We start from the raw sequence: 18,794 nt of genomic DNA, 5'->3' as shown, positions 1-18,794 counted from the left end.
CCTTTCCATGTAATAGGAGGGAGGTGAACAGCGGTGGTGGAAGGATGAGAAAATTCTCTTCAATCGCTTTTTTTTTTTTTTTTTTAATTTAAATGAAATAAGCAGTGAAGCCATCAGCTGACAGTAAGGAATGTGGGGAGAGAGTATGAAATACTGTAGTTGTCTTGGAGAGTGGGAAAGTCAGTTGACCATAGAAATAAGGAAGCACTGCCAGACGGCACTTAGGGTCCTCTTGGGGTTTGTGGTCATGATTTTAAAGTGAGATTAGTCTGTATGGTTGTATATTTTTCTCTAGCTGCATTTGTCTGCTGAGGTGTAGAGGACATGGAGAGTTCAATTTAACAACATTTGCCAGACAAATATGACAGAGGGAATGATTAAAATGGTAGACTACAAAATCTAACTTAGACGGTAGGGGGAGAACAAGGGAGTGATTATTTTAAGGAACTGACTCACGTGATAGTGGGGGATGACAAGTGTGAAATTTGCAGGGCAGGAGAGCAGGCAGGAAAGGCAGGGAAGAGGTGATGTTACAGCTTGTCTGGCGGCAGAATTCTTTCTTCCTTACGGACCCGCAGTCTTTTCTCTTAAGATCTTCAAGTGATTGGATGAGGCCCACCCAAATTATGGAGGATAATCTGCTTTACTCAGTCTCCTGATTTAAATATTAATCACATCTAAAAAATATCTTCATAGCAACATCTAGACTGCTGTTTGACTGAAAACTGGGTACTCTGCCCTAGCCATGTTGACACATAAAATTAACCATCAGAGGACCATTTACAGAAAAGGTTTAGGATGTAGGGGATTTTAAAAATCACTGCTCATTCATGAGTTCCAAAGAGCACAGTGAAAGTTAGTTTAGGAATGGGTGTAAGATTAGGACAAATAAAAAGAGAAACACAGCACTTTCCAAGGATGAGGGCAGCTATATGGTGGTTAAGGGCACAGATTTTAGTGTCAGAGCTCTTGGTTCAAGACTGCTCTATCACTTATGGCATGATTCTGAGCACATTCTTCAACTAAGCCCCAGTTTCATCATTTTTAAAAAGGATATGAGGGAATGGCTTATTGCAATGGCTGGCATACAGAAAACATTCAAAAATTTTAGCTCTAATTTTTTTTAAAGGTTTATTATTTATTTTTAATTTATTTATTTTTGGCCGCGTTGGGTCTTAGTTGCGGCACGTGGAATCTTCGTTGAGACATGCGGGATCTTTCACTGTGGCACACAGGGCTCTTTGTTGTGGTGCGTGGGCTTCTCTCTAGTTGTGGCGTACATGTTTCTCTCTCGAGTTGTGGCGCGCAGGCTCCAGGGCACATTGGCTCTGTAGTTGTGGCGCCTGGGTTCCAGAGCGCGTGGGCTGTGTAGTTTGCGGCACGCAGGCTCCAGTTGAGGCGTGCAGGCTCTAGCTGAGGTGTGCGAGCTCAGGCTTAGCTGTCCCGCAGCATGTGGGATCTTAGTTCCCCAACCAGGGATCAAACCCCCGTGCCCCGCATTGTAAGGCGGGATCTTTACCACTGGACCACCAGGGAAGTCCCGTTAGCTCTTATTATTACGGGAAAAGACTCAATATTGTAAATCTATCAATTCTCCCCAAAATTATTCATAAATTTAATGTCATTACACTTAAATTTTCAATGACATTTTTTACAAATTGATTTTAAATTTTATTTGAAAAACAAATGTGTGGGAAAAATAAAGAGAATTCTGAAAGAGAATATGAGAAACTTATCACCAGTTATCAAAACACAGTAGAATACTGCAATTAAACATCTGTAATGGTGCAGGAAGTGGTAACTAAATAAATGAACAGTATAGAAAGTCAAATAGATTTATATATCCATGATAATTCAAGACAGGATAAACGTGGCACGTACCTCCAATTAACATGGGGAACCATGGATCATTCAATAATTAGTACTAGTTTTCCACCTGGGAACAAACATGTAGATTATTGCTATAATTTTAGGCTAGGGGAAGCCTTTCTAGGGATGACATGAGACTGAAATGTCATAAAACAAAAAAAATCTTGTGGGCTACTGGGTATACAGTTAAAAGAACTGAAAGCAAAGATTTGAACAGATTTATTTGTAGACCCATGTTCACAGCAGCATTATTTACAATAGCCAAAAGGTGGAAGCAAACAAGTGTCCATCAACAGATAAACGGATAAACAAAATGTGGAATATTATTCACCTTTAAGAAGGAAGGGAATTCTGACACATGCTACAACAGGGATGAAACTTGAGGACACTATGCAAAGAAAAATAGGTCAGTTACAAAAAGACAAATAATGTATGATTCCACTTATATGAGGCATCTAGTCAAATTCACAGAGAAAGAAAGTAGAATGGGAATAACCAGGGACTGAGGGGAAGGGGAAGTGGGAAATTGTTTCATGGGTATAGTTTCACTTTTGCAAGATGAAAAAGTTCTGGAGATTGGTTGCACAACAATGTGTTATACACGGAACTACACAGGTAAAAATAGTTAAGACAGTAAATTTTATGTGTATTTTAACAAAGTCAAAAAAAAAAAGACAAAAAAGTATGCAATTTTTTCAGAGCCTTACAAAGTACTTCTAAAAAAGAAAATGAGTAACAGCCATGAAAACTTTGGAATGATAAAAAAGGGAAACTGGCCCAGCCATATACTAAATATATTGTGAGATTATAATAATTAAAATTCTGTAGTAATGAGACTAGAATCAATCCTGTATGGGCAAGAATTTAGTATTATGATAAGGATGACATCACAATTTAGTGAGGAGAGACTTTTATTTCAAATAATGTGGGGTTAATTAGTTAAGTTTTGAGTTATTGTTTTGGGGGTAGGGGACTATCACAGTCATACACCAAAATACATTCCAAATAAATTGAAACAAAATTATTGACATGTATCTCGTTTCCCTTTATTATTGTTCTGCCTTTCTCATAGTTTAAGATTATTTTGGCAGTTTTCTCTTTATATTCTAGTAACCAACTGGGTGATACTTGAACAATAATGGTGCTTTGGAATTTAAATATTCTTATAGAAAATCTGACAGTCAACAAATGGAAAGTGTAAGTATAACCTGTCTTAAGAAAAATCCATTTAACAAAAGATTTCACCTAAAATAGTAGGCTCTCCTTAGTATTTAAAGTACTTAATTTATAAGTTTCACTGAATTCTATACTGTTAACTTTATCCATCAACACGTGACCTCGAGATTGATATACACTATACCACTGCAGTTTGAAGGGTCTGTAGTCATCAGCATGCTTGGACCCTTAACATCGGAGTATTTGCCAATCATAAAAGATTCCCATACTTTACTTTCTGAATACAGGTGACGGTTGAACAACACGGGACCACTTAATACGTGGATTTTTTTTAATAACATACAGTCAGCCCTCCGTATCCACAGGTTCCACACCTGCGTATGTGGAGGGTCAACCACAGGATTTGAGCATCTGTAGATTTTGGCATCTAGGGTGGATCCTGGAACCAATTCCCCCATGGATACTGAGGGATGACTGTACATCAAATTTTCCATTTTAAATTACTAGGTTAACATTTATTCCATGCCAAGTCAAGGGACTGCTAAAAGGGAACACTGAACATTTGGGGGTTTACAAAATACCTTTCACAGATGGTGTGGTAAGCAGAATGACTCCTTAAGATGTCCAGATCCTGCTCTCCAGAACCCGTGAATATGCTATATTACATGACAAAGGGACTTTGCAGATGTAAGGATACAGACTTTAAGATAGATACTACCCTGGACTATCCTTGTGGGTCTCATCTAATTATAAGAGCCCTTAAAAGCAGAGAACTTTTACTGGATGGAGGTAGGAAACATGTGGGAGAAGGGGAGGCCAGAGATATGTGAAGTGTGAGAAGGAATCAATGCATTATTGCTGGTTTGAGGATGAAGGATGCAAGAGGCTTTAAGCATTTGAGAGAGGCTCGGCTGACAAAACAAGGAATGGGACCTCAGCCCTACAACTGCAAGCAACTGAATTCTGGGAACAATCTAACGGGCTTAGCAGCAGATGTGTCCCCCACAGCCTAGGCCAGCTGACACCTTGCTTTCAAGCCTTGTGAGATCTGGAGCAAAGGAACCAGCCTAGTCCACCTGAATGCATGACCTACAGAAGTGTGAGAGAATAAATCTGCATTACTTTAAACCACTAAGTTTTGGGCAATTTGTTATTGCAGGAATATAAAACAAATATATAGAGGGACTGGATTCTTTTATACACTAAACCAAAAAAAAAAAAAAGAAAGAAAGAAAAGAAAAAAGGAGATACTGTCAGAGATAACACAGGAGGGCTGATTTATGACTGCCCTTTTTTTTTTTTAGCTAGACTCACGGGTCACTGTTTCTATATCAAGTGGTAGGAAAGTCACTGGCCCAAGAAGCATACTTGGTACAAGAAAGTTAAGACTAGTTCCTATTAACTAGTTAAATCTTATTAAAATTCAGGAACTGACAATGTTTTTGAAGGGATTATCTTCCAAGGAGTGACTAAATCCAAGTTCAAAGAATAAACAGATTAAGAACATTTCTTCAGTCTAGTTACACAGTGTTAAAAACAAAACAAAACAGAACAAAAAAACAATGTCAAAGAAGAATAATTGATGTTATTTTGCTATCTTACTTCCCTTCTTGGTCCAATAAAGCTAAAATCCTGCAATAAACTAAGTAAAAGTACAAGGAAAAAACCCCAGAAATAGGCATTTGACACAGGGAGAAGAGGGAACAGATGACCTTTTCAGGCTATTCAAGTACTAGCACCATTCCTAACAAAACTGCCTAGTTAAAATCCCATTCATCTGGTAAAGATTTACTTACAGAACACATTCTAGCGACAGGCCCTGTTCTAAACACTGGTGATAGTATGATGCTATCAAGGAACTTACAGTTTAGTGGGATGCACAGAATTATAATACATGCAGTGATTGAGACATGTAGAAATTACAACTAGGGCACAGAAGTTAAGCCAAGTCTGATGAATAAAGGCTAAGCTACAGCTAGGAGCAGGGGGTCATACTGATCAACGCTGGAATAGGATATTCCACACAGAAGGATCAGCATGTGTGAAAGAACCTGGGTACAGTATAGCTTATTCGGATAACTTAAAAATTTCATTGTGTGAGCATAAAGAGTATATGCTGGGGGGAGGGCAGATAGTGGGGGATTGGTAGGAAATGGGCCTTTAACAAGAAATGTGGGGGACCGGGGGGGGGGGTTCGGTAGAGTAACGGGGAAGGGTCTGAAGTCAGGAAAGGAGAAAAGGGAAAAAGAAGTTTGTTCCTGGACATGTTGTTTTAATAATATTATGGAATCACTTAGGTGAAAAGTATATTTAAATGAGTCTGGAACTCTTTCAGAAAGTCTGAATTAGATCTACAGATGTACAGATCTACAGATGTACAGATCTACAGATGTACGGGAAGTCAGACCATGTCACACCTGCATGGCCTCACACTCTCTAGAAGTGTAATGCAGACAGGAGGATCAAAAGAATGGAGTCCAGACAAAAACTTCCTCATTTGAAGAGTCCTAGAAAGTGTTTCTTTTCTGTTAAGACTCTGAAGATGTACAGGTACTGTTTAACAATAGGAAGAAAATTGTTTATGGAATGAATCTACAAACGTCATCATATTACTGCATATTCTTACTTTATAAAAATTCCTTAGTAGCACAAAATCTGGATCTATGACACATGAAGACTTTGTGCTAAAGTGACTATACCAGAGACTGGCCCAGCAAGTGAAACTAATCTGAATCACCTGCTTTACTATGTATGCCAGTAAGTTAGCAATATGTGAATAACCTCATTCCCAAGACTTGGAAAATAACTCCAGGACATGTTTTATTGGTGGTAGATTACCCCAAAGTACAGAGAGGAACATAATCACTGAGAAGGCAGCAAGCAATAATTAAGCAGCACTGTGTAAGATTAAGTAACCTTTTGAGGATTATACTGTTTCTTCATGAGAAGAAAGTTAATTCAGATGACCCTGATACAATTATTTTCATGTATGTGGCAGAGTTATGGGAGAAAAGAAATGATGAACAGCTCCCAATCTACTGAACAGGAAAATTACAGTCACCTAGAGCAAGTAACAGTCTCACAGAGAAAGAGGTACAAGGATACACCGCAAGAGGTCCCTATAAACAGTGATTATAAGTGCAAATTAAAGGCTGATTTTCATGTTTACCAAGTCTGGACTAGATAGATAGTTGATGTATTAGGCCTGTACAGACAGACCACAGCAATCCTCATCAAAGTCATTTATGATGAATAGGAAGTACTACCAAAGATAAAAGGAATTTGTCCTTGACATCAAGCAAAAATGTTTCAAAAACCAAAACTGGCTTGAGAAAAATGAGAGTGTAATAGATACAAATTTGTACCTCAACCCACTGGTCTTAATTCTAAAACGTAACTCTGATCACATTGCTCCTCCCCACAAAAACTTTAAATGGTTCCCCCTGGCTCGCAGCCCAGCCCCTCAGCCCCAAATAATAAAAATTCTAATCAAACTGAAAGTTTTGTCTCCTTTCATGCACCCTACACTCTCGCTATACTGGATTTCCCAAATCCAACCTATGCCTTCCTACTCCTGCCAGTGTTCATGCTGAATGTTCCCTGCCTGCGGAAATCCTACCAATCCTTCAGGTTTTGCCCCCTTTATCTTTCAGCATTCCCTGATCCTACAAGCACACTCAGTCTTCTCCTTTACATCTTGTTCTCCTCTTATCAAAAGCATGGTATTCTGTTTTGAATTGTTACTACTGTTGTTAACTCCCCTATGACTTTCTAAATTCCTTAAAGAAAAAAAGGGTAATTAATTTTTGTGACTTTTACAGGGTCCTAACTAAATAACTGTAGGTTGCTGAGTTAGTGACACAAAACACTCACAGACCGAAAGCCCTTAAAAGAACATATAAAAGCAAGTTTATTAGAAGTCATGTAATTCAGCTAGTTTCCATTCTGATAATAAACATTCACATGCTCCTTCTCCTCCTGTTGACACAGGAATTATTCAGTAGAGAAAATAATGAAACAGACTGTGGTCTAGAAATTCTAGATCCTATTCATAGTTACCTGGGAAGGTTTAACCTACCCTATTCTCTGCTTCCTTTGTAACTACCTACTTTACAAAAGTGATGTGAAGAATAAGATCTTTGTCATCCAGTTAATATTTTTAAAATCTTTCAGAACACTCCTCCCTTTAAAATATACTGGTTTTAATATCATCTCTAGCTTTTCCTACATTTACCACATGGCAATGATTTTTGTGATTCACAGAATACCTAAAGTGTAAAAAAGGCCATTAAAAGCCAAAGAATGTACTTTCAGTTTTATTAAAAAAGTAAAACACTCTCTTCCTCTACTTTCACAGACTTCTTTTAGGCTATGAAACCGTGGTCCTCTGGCCATTGCATAATCCTAATTTCTAACGGGGTTTAATAATCTAGAAGAAAAGGGATATTGTGCTCTCAAGAGCAGAATATATCCCGAGGGACAGATGGTTTGTAACAATCTTCACGAATAAACAAGAAACCAAATTCAGATCACTGGGGGCGTGGTAGGGAGGAGGGTAAACAGAAACAATAAAAGAGCAATAAAAATTCTTGGAAAATAAAGGCATCCACAGCTATCCACAAAACGTTTTACTCTAGAGAATTATTACTCTAGAGAATTACAGTCTTCTCTGTAACTTCTTCTATCATGTGCCACTTTTCTCTGTATGTTAACCCATCTCCTTTCACCTCCCAAGTTTATATGTGAACTCAACAGAGATCTGATCTCAAATCTCAAGCAGTCCTTATGGCCTTCTCACATAATTCCCAGATTGTGGCATGGGAATCCCTTTCTACCCAAGATGTTACACTGTAAATTTAAAAACTTAAAAACAGTACAAGGGAGCAAAAATGTTAGATCTGTGAATGAGAACCGAGACTCCTGACCTCCAGTATTTTTGCTCTTCTGCATCTTTAAGACAACAAAAATAATGTTGGGGACTTTTTCATTTGTCAATCCACTTAACAAGAAATTTTAAACATCGCAGGTAGAAGGGAATCACTTATAAAACAAAAACTTATCAACCGAAAGCAAACAAACCCAAGCACGCATCTAACTGCAACAATAACTGTGTACTGGGTATTTCAATGGCAATTATAATGCAAACCAATCCTTGGACTCAATTCTGTGTGCTCACAGTACTCCAAAGTTAGATGACAACAAACAAGTTCTTCCCGTCCCTCTCTTGTGGTCACGTCACATACCTGTTGCGTCACCTGGAAAGTGGTCTCCAAAATCCAGGAAAGGAGCACCACCATGATCCCTAAATAATTCTGCTGGGCTATTTTCTGGATGAATTTTAGCCTCATTCATTTTAATGAGGTTGCCTTGGAGGCAAGGGTGTCTTGGCTCCTGTTCACCTTTAAAGAGACTCTAACACAGGCATCACAAGCGGTGACTTTGTGGACTTACAAGAGCTTGGGAGTTTTTGAAGTCTTGGGCTGGTCTGGCAGAGTAAGCAGTCGGCGTGGGAGAAGCGGGGCTGCCCCGGAGTCCGTGTGGAGTGGGAAGTCCGGCCCGCGACCCAAGCTTCGCGGAAGGGCCAAGAGGTTCGGGCCCAGGGTCCGGGCCAAGTCGGGGCACGCGAAAGGTTCAAGACGGACCGAGTCTTGGCCAAAGCCCCGGGGCAGACTGGGCAACGCTAACAAGCGCGTCGACGTTTACAAGGATTAAAAAATAATACTCCCCTCCCCCCACATCAGAGAACCAAGCGGGAGACAGCGACGCGAGGCAGGAAGCGCGTGGGGCCGGGTCCGAGCCGACCGGCGAGAGGATGCGGGCCTGGGCCGGGCTCCCGCCGCTGGCGCCGTACTCACCATGTCGTACACGTTGAGCACCACTAACTGGTTAGCCCCCATCCTCCTCCCGGCGGCCGCCGCCTCGCCCTCCAGCTGCTTCGTCTCCGCGGGGCCGAGGCCGCTCTCACCGCCCCCCGGACGCCTCAGGGGGCCGGAGCCGGGCACTAAGCGCACAGCGCGGCCCGCGGCAGCCGGGGCGGGAACATCGGGAAGCGACTCGTTCCCGGGCGCCGCCAACTACACCCTCCGCGCCGACCGGGCCGGACCGCAGGCGGCCCGCTCCGGCTCAGGCGCCTCCCCCGGCAGCAGACACGTGGGGGAAGGCGGGGCCCAAGCGAGGGGCGGGCGCCAGGCCCCCGGGGGCGGGGCCGGCCGGCCGGCGCCTGGACTGAGCCCGCCTGCGCTCTAGCCTCCACTGCCGCACTCGGACCTAAGATGGCGCAGCCTCGGTGCCTCTCGGCCCGGGAGGAGCGGGTTCCCAGAAAGACTACAGTTCCCAGCATGCAATGAGGAAGCGCAGAGGCGGAGTCTCAACTGCGGTCCTTCCTCGCGGTGTGTTGCCAGCCGTCGACTACAGTTCCCAGGATGCTGCGGGGGCCCGGTGCTTCGAGCCAGGCCTCCCCGGGAGACTACAGCTCCCAGCATGCAGTGCTTGCGGTCAGCGCCCCAGCACTTGCAGTCCGCTCTTGCGGCTGGTGAGGTTTTCTAACTCTTCTACCTTACCTCTCCGCTGCTGCTGCGGTTAGTTTCTGTCACGTTTAACTCGATGAAGCCTTCGGAATGTGGCAGAAGACCATATTGATGACGCCGTTTTCCAAATCTCTCCTCATTATTATTATTATTTATTTTTGCAAGGGGAGGGGTGGGGAAATAGGGGAAGGCGGGTTACTGGTGGGGGAACCGGTGTAATATGCATCCAGTTAATCCTCAGTGTGGAATTTTACATTTACGAAAGTATCCTGCTGAGATGGGAAGAGAGTACAGTACTCATAGATTAGCACAACCGTGGGACGCAGTATGTGCTTTTGTATTCGTTCAAAAATTATTTATGTGCCTGCCCTTTGCCAGGCCGTGATGTAGGCCCTGGGGAATATAGAAATGAACAGGAGGGAGGACAAACAAAATATCGGTGATATGTGCTTTGTAGAGAGTTAAAATAGGATGAAGTGATTGAGAGTAAGCTTAGATTGGCTGCAGTGCGAAGGTCTAGGTGTAAGCTCAGATCCGAATGACAAAAAGCCAGCCCTGCAAAGTTAATTGATTCAACCAGTTAAGAAGCTATTCCACAAGTGCACGCCAAAAGGTGGCTTGGATATTGGGGGTAGTGGGTAACACTGAATAAATTAATTTGGACTATTTTGGAAGTAGACTCTACTCTACAGCAGGGGTTTCGCCCGCCCCGACCCCCCCCAACACACACACAGCAGGAGGTGAGCAGCAAGCGAAGGAAGCTTCATCTGCCGCTCTCCATCGCTGGCATCTGCCGCTCTCCATTGCTGGCATCTGCCGCTCTCCATCGCTGGCATCTGCTGCTCTCCATCGCTGGCATCTGCCGCTCTCCATCGCTGGCATTACCGCCTCAACCGTTTCCCCCCGACCCCCTTGAAAAATTATCTTCCACGAAACTGGTCCCTGGTGCCAGAAAGGTTGGGAACTGCTGCTCTACAGGACTTGCTAATGAATTGGATGTTGAGTTTGTTAGGGAGAGAACACTCAAGGCTAATTTCTAGATTTTTGACTTCAGAAATTGTGTGGATGGTGGTGCCATTCATAAGATGTGAAAATTGTGAAGAACAGGTTGGGAAGAGGGAAATCAAGAGTTTTGGTTTGGTCTTGTTAAGTTGCAGATATTGAGACATCCATGATGTCAAGTAGGCATTTGGAAAAAGTGGAGACATGGCCATGATAAATGGACTCTAAAGCCTTAGGACTTACTGGATGACAGGAAAATGTGTAGCTTAGAAAAGGTAAAGGGGTCAAAGACAAAGATCTAGCCCCTATCATGTAGAGGAGGAAGAGGAATCACAGAGGCAGGAGGAGTACATGGTAGCACAGAAGCTGTTAAGTATTAGATTCAGCAGTATGGAGGTCACTGGTAGCATTGACATGAGCAGTGTCAGGGGAGGAGTGGGATCCAGAGAACATTTGGAATGGTTTGAGGGGTGAGTGTATAGTGAAGAAATGGAGACTGTAGGCAACTTGGGGCAATAGTGGGATAAGGCTGTGTGGTCAATGGAGGACATTTTAAAGACGAGAGATACTAAAGTATACTTGTATGTAAAAAGAGAGAAATTGATGATGTAGGAGAGAGAGGGGATTTCCATGGGCAAGGTAAGAAGGGGAAGAGATCCAGTGCATAAGTGAGGGTTTGGCCTTTAGTAGGAGGGATGCTTTATCTGTAGTGACAGCATATAAGGTAGATGCAAGTGCATAGTGATGGTATGGAAAGTGTAGAAGACAAATGAGGGCAGTTCTTCTCTGATTTGTTTTGATCTTCTCAATGAGTAAGAGGCAAGATCACTGGAAAGTTGGGGAGGGGTGAGGTGTAGGGAATTTGAAGACAGAGGAGAAGGTGTAAAATAGAGAAGACAAATATACCAGGGAAATAGGGTTGAATTGCCAGGCAGTGTTGAGTGACAGTAAATGCTGCGTGCATGTTGTTCTTTGACTTATCCTCAGGTTGTGGACAAAGTTCTAAAATTCATTTTTGGTGTACCCAGCTGCTTTGCTTCCCTCCCCCCGCCCCCGTGGCCTTCCTTTCCTCCTAACCCAACTGAACAAACTACAGGTGTGGGGAAAGGCAGGCACTCTCCATTAACACGTCATAACACCTCCTACTGAGGGCTCAAGCTACTGGTTCATTTCACCTCTTACTCTAAACACTCCCTTTGCTCTTTGTGATCTCAGCTACTCTGTCAGCTCTAAGGATCACCTGTAAGCTGAAAAGTCTGAGGCCCCCATCTCCAATCCCTGTCTCTCTCTTGAGCACTAGGCCAGTATAACCTGCAGCTATTAGACGTCTCCACCAGGTGTATTAGTTTCCTATTGCTGCCGTAACAAATGACCCCAAACTTAGCGGTTTGAAACAACACTACACATGTTTATTACCTTACAGTTCTAGAGACCAGAAGTCCAAAATGAGTCTCCTTGGACTAAAATCAAGGACTATGTTCTTTCTGGAGGCTCCAGGGGAGAATCTGCTTCCTTGCCTTTCTTATTCATCTCCTAGAGGTTGCTCTCATTCCTTGACTCATGGCCACATCACCCTGACCTGTTTCCATCATATCTTCTCTGACTCTCCTGCCTCCTCCTTTCACTTACAAGGACCCTTGTGGTTACTTTAGGCCCACCTGGATAATCAAGGATAATGTCATCTCAAGATCCTTAACCTAATCACATCGGCAAAGTCTTTTTATCCTATGTAGAGTAATATATTTGCATGTTCTGGGGAACTGGAATGTGGACATCTTTGGGGAGCTATTATCCTGCCCACCATACAGGATGTCCCAAGGTCACTTCAAATTAACCAGTTACAAAATTGAATTCAGGGCTTCCCTGGTGGCGCAGTGGTTGAGAGTCCGCCTGCCGACGCAGAGGACACGGGTTCGTGCCCCGGTCCGGGAAGATCCCACATGCCGCGGAGCGGCTGGGCCCGTGAGCCATGGCCGCTGAGCCTGCACGTCTGGAGCCTGTGCTCCGCGTACCGGAAAAAAAAAAAAATTGAATTCACTGATGATGAATCGAGTTGTGTTGCTCATGTAATTTAGGTACTGATCCGCCAGTAACTGAAATTATCCATCATTCATTCATTCATTCACTGTGCAAGTATTAAAGTCCTCATGAAGCTTACTAACCAGTGGAAGACAGAAAAAAAGTATGTATTCATTAATTTTTAATTTAAACTGAAGGGCACAAGCAGTTGTAGAGCATAATAGGAGACTTATTTGGGGTGGTTGTCAGGAGACAGTAATATTAACAAAGAAAATGTAATTAAATGGTTGTAAATGGGGTACTGGAGGCTGAAAAAGACAAAAAAAAGGAACACTAAGGTATCAGAGAGGTGGGAAGCACCAGAAGCAGCTATCACCCCTAGGCCTGGAGGCACAAACAGGCTGGGATTTAAACAGTTTTAAAGCTTGGAGGAGAGTCCCGTGGAGGTGAAATCCAGAGCTCTGAAGGGGGAAGTTTGGCAGGCTGGTGCTGCTGGCGCCTCTGAGTGGCACGGTGACATGGGTCCTGTAAAGTTTTAAAAACTTCAAGCTGGAAATCAACCACCGCTCCTGAAATCTGCTGCCACTGCTGGGATGAAGAAGCATGACTAAGCTCACGCTGACAGGAAAGGTGGGAAACAGGAAGTACTTTTCTTCCTCCAGTACCTGGTACTAGAGAAAGCTACCAGGGAGCTAGGTCTGGAGCAGAAATGTGCTTTGCAGAGTCCTGGCCTCAGCAAGGAAAGGCAGATTTGAAACTAGAAAGTTAGATTTGAAACTGAGAGATAGTAGCCTCATTACAACCTACCACAAACAATTTCTTAGGCCACCTGAAGGATTTGAAGCATTATAAAGGAAAATACATTTTAAAGCTTATTGCTGCCTGAACTGTGTTGTAGAGATGAACTGAGTCCAAGCGTGTTTTTTCAATTACTTGAAGTATAACTGACAATATTATATTAGTTTCAGGTGTACAACACAGTGATTCGATATTTTTATAAATTACAAAATGATCACCACAATAAGTCTAGTTACCATCTCTCACCATAAAAAATGATTCCAATATTATTGGCTATATTCCCTATGTTGTACATTACACCCCTGTAACTCATTTATTTTATAGCTGGAAGTTTGTACCTCTTAATCTCCTTCATCTATTTTGTCCTTCCCCCAACCCCCTCCCCTTTGACAACCACCCATTTATTCCCTGTCCCTATGAATCTGTTTTTTGTTTTATTTGTTCATTTGTTTGTTTTCACATGTTAGTGAAAACAAACAGTGTTTGTCTTTCTCTGTCTGACTTATTTCACTAAGCATAATACCTTCCAGGTCCATCCATGTTTCACAAATGCCAAGATTTGTATATATATTTTAGTTTTCATTCTCTATTTCATTAGAAAAAACAAAGCCACTTTGAATCCTTCTTACAAAGAGGTGTACATACATTTTAGAATACAAAAGATGAAATAAACTTTAAAATCTAAATGAATAGAAACAATAATGCTACGCTATTTATTTTATTTTTATTTTTTTAGTTTTGTCTCTGTTAAAAAAAGTTGGGTTTTCTTCCTGTTGGATGTTTGTTTCTCTAACTTTTAAAAAACTAAAGTATATATATTTTTTCTATTGTCAACTTGCTGTTAACAATTTTTGCTTTAAGATATGAATTACATTAATACGTCACATTACATATATGAAGCCAAATTACACTAACTTAGTTGTTTACAACCTCAAATCTTACTCCCAGTACACATTCCAATAAATTTATTCTGTAAAAACAATACTTTTTTTGGTTTTGATTTTTTTTACAGTAAAGTTTTCAACTACAAACCTTGAATACGTTAAAGATGTTCCAAGGACAAGCATAACAGGATTGATAAAACCCAAACTGACTAAATGTGTTCTCACAATACGAGCTGGCATAAAAATAAACAAACTTTTCTATTATCACATTTGCAACAATAAGGTACAGATAATAATGGTTTGTGAATATTAGCTATTCTAATTCTAGTTCCAAAAGAAAACAACAGATCATTTTAAAAGTCTGTATTTAAAAGGCAATGCTTTGTCTTCCTTCCCATAGGGCTACTGCTGATTCCAGCTTTAAAATGTAAAGTATCCAGCTTGAGTCATTAGCTCAAATTGTATTGAGACTGGGAAAAAATAAATCATTGCCTTCGTTTTGGAGTAACACAAAAGACTCACTAACTTCACATACAGAAACTGAGTTTGTGTACATTAACAACATGAGTTTTGAGAAGTATAAGCTGTCAACTAGCTATTTCTAATACGGAATAGATACTTTACAATATGATTAAACTTTACACATGGCCTCAAAACTAAAGAACAATTTTAAGCTCATCTTCAATATGCCAACATTATGTATCTAGGAATTGGTTCCCGGGTTCTGTCACAGAGAGGAAATCCCTTAAGCATTATGTTGAGTGGTCATTTTAAAAAATGCTAACTTATATTTAACTGAGTGTTTGGTGATGGTGGAGTAAATGCAGGAGAGTGATGAACATTAACTGCCTTGATAACGGATCCTAGACTTGTATAAGCTTGTGCAAAAAAGCTGGGTAATCCTTAGTGGTTAAGGGCAACTTCATGCAACCAAACAACATGAAATTAAATCAATAACCTTAAAAAGGCTAAAATGTCTTTTTTCCCCCAAACACAGCAGAGAGGAATGTGAATAATGTACATACAAACTGGGGTTCTGCCAGTGACAACAAGGACTATGTGTTGGTTCATATCAAATCCAAGAATATTAGACAACAAAACGTATAACCTTCGTGTGGTTTTCTTAATATGCAGCATTCAATACGGTAGTTAGGTCCCTTCACTGGTTTTCTTGCAAGTCCGAAGTTGTGTTTCTTGTGTCATTGCCGGCATCTCCACCCTCAGAGCTGCTTTTATTTTCTTCTTCTTTGCAGTCCTTGTCATCTTCATCTCTTGGAGATTTCCGGTACTGTTTAGAGGATTTCTTTTAAGTGTATGACTTCCGTTTCGAGCCTGCTTTTTCATTCTTTCTTTTGCCTTTTCCATTTTCTTCCATTCTCTCACGTTCTTCCTCACTGCTTGCCTCTGCAGTATTCCCGCCTTCTCCCTCAGTTTCTGAAGAGCTCTGCTGCTGAATGGCCTGGTACCCAGTAAACTTTACGCCTGGGTTATTTTCTATCTCCCACAATCCTTCATTAAATCCTTTCCGTTTGTTTGACTTCCCAAACTTGTCTTTGTATTCCTTATAAGGGAAAAGGTCTTTGGGACCTAGAAATGCAGTTTCAAATATTTTTGGCAAATACTTTGCCAAAAAAGTAGATAGGATACTTATTTGCTGGAGGCGTCACAGCTCCCTCCGGGAGCTCCTCAGTCCGCGCCGGCCACTGCTGGTAGCCCTATAACCTTGGCGAAGACCTGGTCGCCCGCCTTGTACTCGCGGGGCCGCGGACGCGCCATCTCGGCCGCTCCGCTTCCTGGTCGTCCTTGGGCGCCGCGAAGACGCCGGGAGGCCGGTCCCCCGCGGGCCAACGGACTGCGCCGCGCTCCTTGCCGGCCGGGCGGGTGGGCGGGAGGACTAGGGGCCGCTCGGACCAGGGGAAACGGCGAGGCGGCGGCTGGGGCGAGGGGTGGGCGGGGGTCGCAGCAGGCCCCGCGCCTCACCACCCTGCAGCGGGGGAGGGGAGTCCCCGGCCGCTCGGCTCTCGCCGCCGCCGCCGCCGCCGCCGCCGCCGCCGCCGCCGCCGCCGCCGCCGCCGCCGCCGCCGCCGCCGCCGCCGCCGCCGCCGCCCTCTTTCCCCCAGAGCTAAACTATAGTTGATTTACAATATTGTGTTAGTTCAGGTGTACAGCAAAGTGACTCAGTTATAGTTTTTGCTAGATTATATTCCGTTACAGGTTATTACATGATATTGAATATAATTCCCTGTGCTATATAGTAAATCCTTGTTGCTTACCTATTGATATTTTACGTATACAGTAGTATCTGTTAATCCCATACTACTAATTTGTCCCTCCCTCCCTCTCCCCTTTGGTAACCATAAGTTTGTTTTCATACTTCTAGTTATGGCCTTTTCTTTGCCATTTAAAGAAGTCCCGTTAACATTTCTTGTAAGGCCAGTTTAGTGGTGATGAACGCCTTTAGCTTTTACTTTTCTGGAAAACTCTTTATCTCTCCTTCAATTCTGAATGATAACCTTGAGGATAGAGTATCCTTATAGATTATACGTTTTTTCCTTTCAGCATTTTTAATACATTGTGCTACTCCCTTCTAAACTGCAAAGTTACTGCTGAAAAATCAACTGATAGTCTTCTGGTGTTTCCCTTGTATGTAACTAGTTGTTTTTCTCTTGCTGCTTTTAAGATTCTCTCATTAACTTTTGACATCTTAATTATAATATGTCTGGGGGTGGCCTCTTTGGTTCATTTTGTTTGGGACTCTCTGTGCTTCCTGGACTTGGACGTCTGATTCCTTCACCCGTTTAGGGAAATTTTCAGCTATTATTTCTTCAAATAGGTTTTCTGTCCCTTACTCTCTCTTCTCCTGTGTTCTCTATAATATGAATGTTAGCACACTTGATGTTGTGCCAGAAGTCTCTTAAACTATTCTCAGTTTTTTGGTTTCTTTTTCTTTTTGCTGTTTCAGTTGGGTAATTTCCGCTAGCCTGTCTTCCAGACTGCTGATCTGTTCTTCTGCATCCTCTAATCTGCTACTGGTTCCTTCTAGTGTATTTTTTATTTCAGTTATTTTTTCTTCAGTTCTGATTTGTTCTTTTTTATATTTTCTATCTATGTTGAAGTTCTCACTGAATTCATCCATTCTTCTCCCAAGTTCAGTGAGCATCTTTATAACTATTACTTTAAACTCTTTATCTGGTAAATTGCTTATCTTTTTTGTTTAGTTCTTTTTGGAGGTTTTTGTCTTGTTCTTTCATCTGGAAGATATTTCTTTGTCTCATTCTGTGTTTGTTTCTATGTATTAGGTATATCAGTTATGTCCCAGTTTCAAGCCTGGGAGCAGTCTTGAAAGAGTAGCCTTATGTAGAAGGCCTATGTGGCCAGTGCCACACCTGTGGTCACCAGAGCCAGGTGCTCCAGAGACATCCCCTGTGTGGGCTGCATGCATCCACATGTTGTGGTTGGGCTGTGATTGCTTCGGGCACAGTGGTGGGCAGGGCTGGCTCCCACGACTGGGAGCCACTTTGGAGGGGTGCTGGTGTAGGCTGAAATTGCATGCTGGGTGGAGTGGGGCAGGAGCTGCTTTGGAGGGGCTGGCTGGGGCGGGTCCTCAGGGGTGGGGCACATGGTGTTAGCTAGGTTGACTGAAAGTGACAGAAATGGTGCCTGTCAGCTAAATGGAAGAATTAAGAAAAAAAAAAAAAAAGAAAAGAAAGTTCTACCAGATCCCTGCCCCTCTGGCACACATCCTAAAATTAGTCAATGAATCTTCTTCTTGTATGACCCAGGTGCTTTTCAAACTGCTGCCTCTAGGCTGGGACTTGGAGCCAACAAGTTTGAGGGCGAACCCTTCAGGAGTGGAGCCTCAGTTTCCCACAGTCCTCCAGGTCTCCCAGATGTAAACCCCACTGCTTTTCAAAGCCAGACATTATGGGGGCTCATCTTCCTGATGCAGGTCCCCTGGGCTGGGACCTATTGTTCCTCAGGGGGACCTCCGCAGTTGTGATATCCCTCCCTCTTGTGGGTGTGGGGTTGTGGGTTTTGACTAGACCTCTCTACCCCTCCTGCTTGTCTTGATATGGCCTTCTCTTTATATTCTTTATCTGTAGAAAGTCTGTTTAGTCTTCAGGTCATTCTCAGAGATAAGTGTTCTATATCTAGCGGCAGTTTTGGTGTGTAGGGAGGAGGTGAGCTCAGGATCTTCCTACTCTGCCATCTTGATCTGGAACAGCTGTTTCATTCTTAACTGGTACAATGTGACCTGGGGCCCACAACAGCATTGCTTCCCAGGCACTGTGATTGGACCAGAAATGAGGTTGGTTTGCTATTTCGGTTATCTGTATGAGGATATACCCTTGGGAATTTCATAGGATGGGCAGATAATTTAATATTGTTGTCCATGTGAATGTGAACTGTTTCTGATATTCTTTTCTTGTGGGATGGAAAAGGATGCATTTTCCAAGTCAGTAGTTGCATACCATATACCTGAGCCCTGATTAACCTGCCCTAGCACTGATTCCACCCC

The 18,794-nt window shown here is 42.6% G+C and overlaps 1 protein-coding gene and 1 pseudogene across 3 annotated transcripts in view; both read right to left on the bottom strand.

Moving 5' to 3' along the window:
• The window catches only part of DESI2 (desumoylating isopeptidase 2), a 42,298-nt gene extending 33,094 nt beyond the window's left edge, over positions 1-9,204 (bottom strand). The window contains exon 1 of one of the 3 annotated variants that reach the window (XM_033414432.2): positions 8,901-9,204. In XM_033414432.2, coding sequence (XP_033270323.1) covers positions 8,901-8,942 — 42 coding nt within the window. In that variant the 5' untranslated portion in view covers positions 8,943-9,204. Of the gene's footprint in view, positions 1-8,496; positions 8,742-8,900 lie in introns of those variants that run through there. The other 2 variants (XM_004284517.4, XM_049713760.1) reach the window with 2 other exon arrangements.
• A 6,049-nt stretch (positions 9,205-15,253) lies between these two features.
• LOC101289620 (hepatoma-derived growth factor-related protein 3-like) lies at positions 15,254-16,204 on the bottom strand (annotated as a pseudogene).
• Positions 16,205-18,794: the final 2,590 nt, after the last annotated feature.

The sequence above is a fragment of the Orcinus orca genome, chromosome 1, assembly GCF_937001465.1.
Source record: "Orcinus orca chromosome 1, mOrcOrc1.1, whole genome shotgun sequence".
NCBI classification, from domain to species: domain Eukaryota; kingdom Metazoa; phylum Chordata; class Mammalia; order Artiodactyla; family Delphinidae; genus Orcinus; species Orcinus orca.
Note: the sequence above shows the minus strand (reverse complement) of the source record. Positions and strands in the feature narration are given on the sequence as shown.